The 9,177-nt window shown below is 37.1% G+C and overlaps 1 protein-coding gene across 1 annotated transcript in view; it reads left to right on the forward strand.

Annotated features, from left to right (window-relative positions):
• Nucleotides 1-8,552, forward strand: part of LOC145989932 (eukaryotic translation initiation factor 3 subunit B-like) — a 45,594-nt gene extending 37,042 nt beyond the window's left edge. Inside the window, exons 12-13 of the mRNA XM_083125458.1 lie at nt 1,458-1,566; nt 8,021-8,552. Of these exons, the coding sequence (XP_082981584.1) occupies nt 1,458-1,566; nt 8,021-8,121 (210 nt within the window). The 3' untranslated portion in view covers nt 8,122-8,552. The remainder of the gene's footprint in view (nt 1-1,457; nt 1,567-8,020) is intronic.
• Nucleotides 8,553-9,177: the final 625 nt, after the last annotated feature.

The raw sequence follows: 9,177 nt of genomic DNA on the forward strand, positions 1-9,177 counted from the left end.
ATTTTGCGAGTGCATAACAAGTTCTGATAATTCTTGAATATTTTGAAGCAAAAGCCTGGTAAATTGATGCATATAATTAGTCAGTGGCGTATGCTGAGCCAAAGACCTGGAGTAGCTCACTATGACACGTGGTCCTAGGCTATGGAGGAAGGGAAAAGACTGCTCATTCTTGACGTCTTCAAGGAAACCACGTTGCCATCACAACGGTAGTCAGGTTGCAAACTTATAAAAAATCAGGTTGCCATCTCCTAAGAATTCAGGTTGCCAACTCCTAAGAATTCAGGTTGCCAACATCAGAATCGCCATTATCTTCTTATTGAAAATTAGGTTTATTCACAGTTTCTAATCGATTTTTCTTCTGTGTCACTTTCTAGGCTTTGCTGATATCCTAGCTAGCCTGGAATGTACTCTTCTGTAATTAGTGTAATACTTGCCTACTAATATTAATCAATATTTTGAACAACTTTTAAGTATGATAGTTTTTCAACCATTGGTAACAACAGTATCTGGGAATTGGTAAGACTTTTGGTAGCGATTGAAAGTGTTATCAGCTCATCTCTATAGAAAAGCATTTTAAAATAACCAAAATAGAAATAAAGGGAATTTCAGTGCTTTACCCAGCATCACGAGGACAATTTTGGAACTTCTTGGAATAAGTAGTATCACACTTTGGTCTGCAAGTCTGGTAACGGGAGTTATGGAGGTCAACGTCAATGGAGTGTTGTACCATTGGGTTTAGTTTAGTCTTAGGTTTATCTGTAGGTTTGTAACCTACAAAGTTCTTATGTTAGGGTAGCACCGGACCTCTGGCCTGAATCAGCAAATAATTTATTTCAAAAAATTTCTCTGACAAAAACCCTGTAATAGTCTTTATTAGAAAAATTATATCTGTTTAGAATTCTTTCTAGAGCATTTCAGTGAATTATTGTGTGTATTACTTTTGTTGTTAGAAAATAGGTGTACCATGAAACTATTACAGAGATCTAAACAACAGCAAAACTAAATCATATGTAATTTTTCAGATTTGGATAATCTTGGCAGTTTTTCAAAAGGGGAGAGATTTTCAAGTTTTTCTGGACGTAATATAAAAGGTCCAGTAGCACCGTAATAATAATAACCCGTGGCACCTACTTACAGACTGCCGGCCTCACTATCGCATGCCTCAGCAGAGGTGGGCGGGCGATCATCCAACTAGTTATGGGGTGAAGTGTGGTCAGTATGACGAATCCCCATAACCTGGTTGCGCTACTCATTTATAGCTCCCCAATTTCCTCACTATGGTGATTTGCCACCAGCCCCATACACAGGCCGAAATCTCAGGAGAAAAGTTGTTACGCTTCGAACCTGTGTGCAACATGTAGTCAGAGCCCAAACCATGGACCAGCACCGTAATAATGCTAATTTCATAATAAGTTTGTGCTCTTTGTAGATATTTATTGAATTCTATCTGTTTGCAGGAATTGGTGGAGAAACGCAGGAAGCTGATGGATGACTTTGAGGAATACAGGAAGAAAAGGGTGGAGACATGGATGGGTCAAAAGGAACGTCGTCTTCAGCTGAGGAATAGTGAGTATATTCTTAAAGGGATTATAAAAAAAAGCCATTTAACTCTAGAAATGACCTCTTTTTGTAACACAGAGCGACAAGGGGAGTCCTTTGGAGGTTTGAATTACAAATATAAAATTATAGATTATTTTACCGATCCGATATATCAATAAATATCTGATAATTTAGTGCAAAATTCTGCCATTTTGTTCTAATTTTTATGGATAATCTCCATGCCCTACTTTCTAAAAAAGTAAATGTCTAAATATGCAATTTATTTTGCACTGCAGTCACCTTGAAACACACATTTATTAAGGTCAATGAACCTTTCAGATTCTTCAATGACCACTTCTAATTTTATATCGGATCGGTAGAATATTGGTATTTTATCGGAATCGGAGAAAATTTCATATCGGCCCATCCCTAGTTTTTCTTCCGTATAATTGAGGTTTCACTGTATTCATTAAAGAAATAAGGAACTGGTAGATTTTTACACTAAATAAAAGATTGTTTATTGAAATATTGGGTCTTTAGAATCATCCACAATTTTACCATTGCAGAAAATTTTCTAAGCAGGAGAGGGGGCTCATAATTAGAAAATTGTCTCTTGTAGTGGTTTATATGTTGATTTCATGTTCATATGAGTCACTGAGAGAAAGGTTTTAAGATGGTGAGAAAAGAAATCATATGTAAGACAGAAGGGAAGAGTGGAGAAATGGGTATATAAAATAACCAAAGATAGGGAGAGAAATAACGAGAGATGAATTTGTAGGAAGAGAAGATGTAAGAACAAAAATGGTGAATAGATAGATATAAAAGGAAGAAGGCAATTTCTCCTTATGCTGGGGGAGGGGTTTAGGCAGATACAAATAGACTACTGATTAATAATCTTGTCTCTGCTTTAACATTTTTAGCCAAGTTAAATTACGGAGAGAGTGAAGTGTCATTTCTAGTCTGCCAGAAAAATTCTAAAACAAAACATTCATATAAAATGGAACTTTGAGTTTACATACCCATATTATACATTTTTATGGATTATATTTTCCCATTTCATAAGTTCTTTAGATACAGTTCCCTGGAAAACATATTGAGGTTAGTTACTCTGTATTTATGTATCAATAAGCAGAATTGTAAAACAGAAGTCATTTTTAAAATACTTCCACTGATGCAGAATCAATGAATTGTAAATTTTGTATATGATCTGGAGTTAGACAATTGGTATTTTTGCATGTCTGGCACCACCAATTATAATTGATATTAAAGCCTGCAATATGCTACAAAATTTTCCCCATAGGTTTTTGATCCAAAAAGTCCCTGAAAGCATGTACATTAAAGTTCTGCTGTGGTTAAGAATACATAATTTTAATTACATTGAGGAGGAAATTCAGTTTTGCTGCAAGTTATTCATTACCAGATTAGGTTTTGGCCGATACTGATAAAGTGCCGATATAAAACTTACAGACTCACTGGACAACAAATTTTAACTTTTTCTCTGGTAAATGGAAAAGATAAGGTGATACTTATAGGATTTTTTCTGCTGATTTCAAATCTTATGTACCATTTTTCTCTTGAGCTCAGACTTTTTGTAATACACATTTTTTGTTGTAATGAAATAACTTTGCTTTATTGAAACTAATATGTGTTACATATTCTGCATACTGACCTAAAATGTACTTCTAAAGGATTGCTGGCTGTATTAACATTTACTCTGCCGAGGGGTTCATCAGAAAGGAACTCCGGTTTCGCAGACGCCTTTTGGCGTGAACGAGTCAGTGAGTCAAACGAAGCTTTGGCACGTCATGTGGATGCACACCCTCCCACCCCCAACTCCAAAGTTATGTATGGAAGCTGGCGCAAATTTTAAATTCGTACACTTATTTGACAAAAAATATTATAACTCTTAGACTATTTGACCAATCTACTTCGGGTAACTTTTGTTTTGCAGCTAAAACATCAGGGCATGCAACTGTGCAGAAATCAAAACGGCAAAGCCAATTAAGAGAAGTTGGGTGGGCCGCAGCTCCCAACTTTCAATGATAAAATCATAAAAATGGGGAGTTTGTTTCTCATATTCGATAATGTAATGCACCCAGGAACATAAAATGACTTTCATTCTGTTAAGAAAGGACCATTCTTTGAAAATAAGGCTAAATTTGCATCCCCTTCCCAAAATAGCAGGGGAAGAGGGGGCAAACTCCCCATTTTTATGATTTTTTTCATTGAAAGTTGGGGGCTGCGGCCCACCCAACCCCTCTTATTGGCATTTTCATTTCTGCACGGTTGCATGTCCTGATGTTTTAGTTGCAAAACAAAAGTTACCCGAAGTAGAGTGGTCAAATACTCTTAAGAGTTATAACATTGTTTGTCAAATAAGTGTACGAATTTAAAATTTGCGCCAGCTTCCATACATAACTTTGGAGTTGGGGGTGGGAGGGTGTGCATCCACATGACGTGCCAAAGCTTCGTTTGACTCACTGTAAGTGTTTCCGACCTAACAGAAAAGTATCAAGATAATAAAAAAACAGGAATTTTGTAATCAGCTGCATGGTCGAAAAATCAACCAAAATACGAGTAGTGCCTTATATTCGATAGTTGAAAAATTGATCAAAATACAAATAGAGGTTAAGCTTATTTAGCTTGAGGAACATTTACCCTGGTAATGTTTTTCCATGGTGTATATTTCCTGTCGAAAGCGTTCTCCATGTTCGTCACTTACACTGCCATGTCTGAGGGAGATAAGTCCAAATGTTAGACCAACAAATGGATTTTTAGGAACATATTGCATCTCAGTTTCTGTAGTTATAAAGTTCTTTGTAGTTATCTGCCTTGTTATTTCTGAGGACATTTTTTTCAACTTCTTGGAGTGATCTTGCTGCCACGTCAGTTTCATTCAAACACGGAAAGGGCTGGACTCTATAAGACACAGGCCTCTAGCAGAAGTAATATCATAGTACAGGAAAACCTCGTTAATACGATATTGGTTAATATGAAGTACCCTTTAATCCGAAGTTCTTCCCATTCCCCAGCCAATAAGATAGGATTTATAATGTATTTCAGTACGGATAAATCGAAATACGGATAATTTTTAATAGGAAGTTGTTTACAAGACCCTTCCGCAAAACTGGTTTCGCTTAATTCGAAGTAGACTTAATGCGTAAGTCGACAAGAAAAGATCGAATGTGGAGAGAGCTTGGACGTTATTTTAACTTGACCTTGACATGTTTCCTTGTCCTAAGAGCTGCTGACAACTCGAGGGAAGCAGCCCGAAATGCCCGCTGGACATTGACATTCTTTGTCAATGTGCATGGGAGGTCAAGCTCTTTCCCTGCTGACATTGACATTCTTTGTCAATGTGCATGGGAGGTCAAGCTCTTTCCCCGCTGAATGCAGGAAATATTCACCAGTGCTAGATGAGAAATGCGAGATAAGATCGCACGAATGTTCCAAAATACAAGATGCATGGTGCCTGGAAGTCTCACCCATCTGTCTAGATATGAGCTCGAGATACAGCAATTTCCCGTGAGCGAGCAACTTTTGGCCTGGTAGCCGACAACTTCCGGTAACCACTTTCATTAAAAGCGTGTTCTTTGTGCCCTGTAGAACTTCATAAAAAAAGGGAAAACTGTTACAGATAATCAAAGCCGCATAGGCCCAACTAAAGATCGTGAACCTGCTTAATGCATTGTCATCTACGTAGGTTTCCCGCAAAAGTTGACGTCGATCTTACGTATGTTGCAACTCCAGTTTCCCGCTTCATAAGTTTCCCAACTGTGCCACTCATAAATTTTGCCAAAACAGTGTTTTGTTGTCTGAGTGACTTCTCCCCTTTATCTATCAGCAAACAGGAGGGGGTCAGTTGCTAATTGTTTCGGCCATGATTTTCTTGCTCCTGTGCGCACACGGGCTCCTTTCCTTTGGCATCTAAAAAAAGCAAACAGTTCTGAATACCTTCTTTAAAACGAACAAAAACGGCATGATAAGTAAAAGAAAAGTGACCCCCTTCCTTCTCCTACAACAGCTCATTATCTGCTACTGGTGTGCATGGTAATGTGATAATTGCAGAATTCAGGTCCCTCTTTCTTGTTTGAATCCAGCTGTCTGGATAGGAAATATTGCCCGTATTATTGTCTGTTGCATGGTAAAAGGTAAGGCAGGGATCATTTTTTTTTTTTCACACTGCTGATAAAAGTTCGGTCTTGAACAACTGCATTATCTTTAAAATGCCGATGATTTCCCTTCTGCCACATGCTGCTCTAACTTCCAGCCAGTCTCATTGTGTTTACGCTGCAGCTGGCGCCAGTGTTTAGTCTAGCATCTGGAAAGCTCTCCCTTGCCGATAACTGCAATGACTCATCCAGTGTGAAGGAATAAGCTTCACAATGATGCAATATGCCTCAAAATGGGATCAAACCCGAGATCTCTTAATAAATTACCATCAATATTACACTGCAGGATAAATTCCCTTTTGCAATTTTCCCCAATGCATAGCATTTAATGATTTAAATTGGCCATAACATATATACTTTCCTCCTCAGAACATCAGTTGGCAAGGGAATTTTATAATGTTTCCTTGAGAGAATAGCTCTATCCCACTGATTTGCTCATCCAAACAAGTTCAAGAAATAAATATTTACACTCCAGAAAAATACGCATGTTCAATAAATCGGTATGGACCTAATCTAGTTTCTACTCACACTTTTTTCATTTTACACAATATGAACCATCTATTCCAGCCCTGGACACCTATTTTTGTGAAACAATACTCTAATCTCTAGAACATGGAAGTCAGCTTGTTTCCTTTTTACAGTACAATAAATTGTTTACATAAAACAACCCAAGTATAGGTTAGAAAAACTTCTGGGTGAGGTGAGGCACTCGACTGAAATTCGCCCCTCCCAACTGTTACTTCTGGACCGCCACTGACTCACTGCAAATATAACAGCAATTGTTTGGGTGGTTAACACACCTATGAGGCATTTTTTTTAAATATATACGCACTGTATATAACAGAAAATATGCACAAATTAGAGCCAACAAACTTCTTTATGTCACGAACGTAAGAGAACTGGTTTTTAACTGAAATATTACAATTGCTGTTTATCCTGATCGTAATAAACCAGTATTTTATCATTGTTGTATGCCATTGTTGTCATCAACAGAAACATTTTGAGCAAAGCAAGTCACTTTTATTCATGTTTTGGAATTCATAATGCTTGTACTTTTGCTACTATAATAGAGCTTAACCTTTTTAAGTCCCGATCGGTCATGTGCTGGCCGCTGGCATTTTTGGCCACAGTCTCGGTCGGTCATACCTTGACCGATGGAACAGAACCTTTTTTCGTCGCCTTGCAAGCAACCCTGTTTATTTTCTATGCACATGACTCGAAGTGCATCGAATTTGAAACCAAGAGTCGATATGCATCGACAGTGACGTGTTTCCAACCCTTGTTGAAAATAACTCATCCACTTCGTTTCTTTTTCATTTTTTTCTTCGGATGGAAAAAGGCATTAGGAACAAAATAAATATTGAATTATAATGTAGACATGTGGTTGCAAATAGGATATAGAATTTGTTCCTGTTCCATGTCTCAACAGGGAATGGGGGAGGGCCAAATTTTGTATTTTTTTTCTTATTTTCAATTTTCACATTTGAAGCCACGAATAATAACAAATACATACAGATAGCAACACTTCGTCTTTTCTATGTCAAAGTACATTTTATTCTTAGTAAAATGTTTCTTGTTTCACTAAATTATCTGGCATAGGTAGGAAGCTATAACGAGTTTTGCTAAACCTTACAAAACTCGTTTAAATGGCCTGGGATAGAGGTAAAAACTGCATAAGCGCCACGGGACTTTAAAGGTTAATGGCAAAAGTGGGCTACGGGGAGAAAAAATGTAAACATGTTACAAAAAATTGGAGGCAGATAGAGAAATTCTGACTTCATATTCAGAATCAGCGCACCAAAAAACATAAGAATCAGTGAAAATTATTCATTTAACAAAATCATTTTTGACCAGTTTATTCTATTGATCCAATGTAAGTTCCAATGGTCCGTGAAGAATCTGAATGGTTCATTGACAACCTTAATAAATGCTTGTTTCTAGGTGATTGCAATGAAAAAGAAGTTGCATATTCAGACATTTACTTTTTTAAAAAGTAGGATTTGGAGAGTATCCATAAAAATAACAAAATGGCAGAGTTTTGTACTAAATTATGAGATATTTATAGATATATGAGATTAGTAATTTTACATTTACACCGATATGCCTATATCGGCCAATACTGATTAATCTGTCCCATCCCTACCAGATATAGATTTTTTTAAAAAAAGATTTGTTACGTTGTACACTTTCAGACAATAGAACCAAAGAAATGGACTCCAGTCGGAAGCAGCAACTTGACGATTTGCACTATTCCTGTAACTCACTAATTGCATCAATTTATACATCATTATTAAATTATCTACTTTCAGACGTCCCTACTGATGAACTGGATTCTGATCACGCGAACGTTGAGGAGGAAATTGTTGAGTTCTTCATTAAGGAGGAGGAATTTGTCATGGATGGTGAGTAATTGAAGAAGCCTTTAGCGTTGCCACAGCCAATCTTGGAAACCTTGTCACGTGGAATACGATTCCCAGTGAGAACCACGCATTGGAAAACAGAAATATAAAACTCAACTGGTGCACTTAATTGAGGTTTTGGTACTGTCCACTTCCTGCCAGCTTAAAAAAATTCATCTGGACGAGACTTTAAAGGAGTTCCACTAGTTGCTTTTTTTAACAAGTGGGACTTTCTGTATTTGGTAGATCCGACAAGAAGAGAAATGGAATATCATTACATTTTAATTGTATTACAATGTAATATAATTTTGGTAGTAATCTTATTTTTTTGTAATAATTTGTGCCCGAATTGTATAAAGTTTGGTATGTATTATGGTAAATGCTATCATGTACCATATAGAATATGAAGGAAAAAATAATAAATTTTTTTAGGTGAAGGCATTATTTTGGATCCTGTATTTTGTCTGCCATTGAGGACAAGTTTTTAGTAGGGTTGAACCAATACCGATACTCCCACCATAACTATACCAATTCTTGAAAATTGTAGTAATTAGGTCATTCAAAATATTGATTAATGTTAGTGTGTAAATATTCCACTAATTATATGCATTAATTTACCATATTTTTTAAACTTTAAAATATGGAAGAATTATATCAGAATATTAAATTACATTGAAGATTAGGCACACACAGGAGATGTACTACATAGAAATTTTTCAGCAAAAAATGCAGGCTCGACAAGGACTCGAACGCAGGTATCTGGCATACCATGCCATTGCTCTACCACTGAGCTACCGAGCCGACCTGGCCTTGCCGGATTCTTCGTTGTCACTGTTTTACCTGCGTGGAATCGCCTCTGCCAGTGCTACCGCAACAGGATCTGTTGCCTTTGAAACACAGTAGACTTCAACGTTGCCTGGTTTCTCCCAGCGTAGAGATGTTAATTATTGAAGATTAGGCACACACAGGAGATGTACTACGTAGGCAATCGATCCCATTGCAGTAGCACTGGCAGAGACTATTCTTCTCAGGTAAAACGTAGACAGCAAGGAATCAGGCAAGGCCAG

This window comes from Lepisma saccharinum, chromosome 7 (assembly GCF_977018435.1).
Source record: "Lepisma saccharinum chromosome 7, izLepSacc3.1, whole genome shotgun sequence".
NCBI lineage: Eukaryota > Metazoa > Arthropoda > Insecta > Zygentoma > Lepismatidae > Lepisma > Lepisma saccharinum.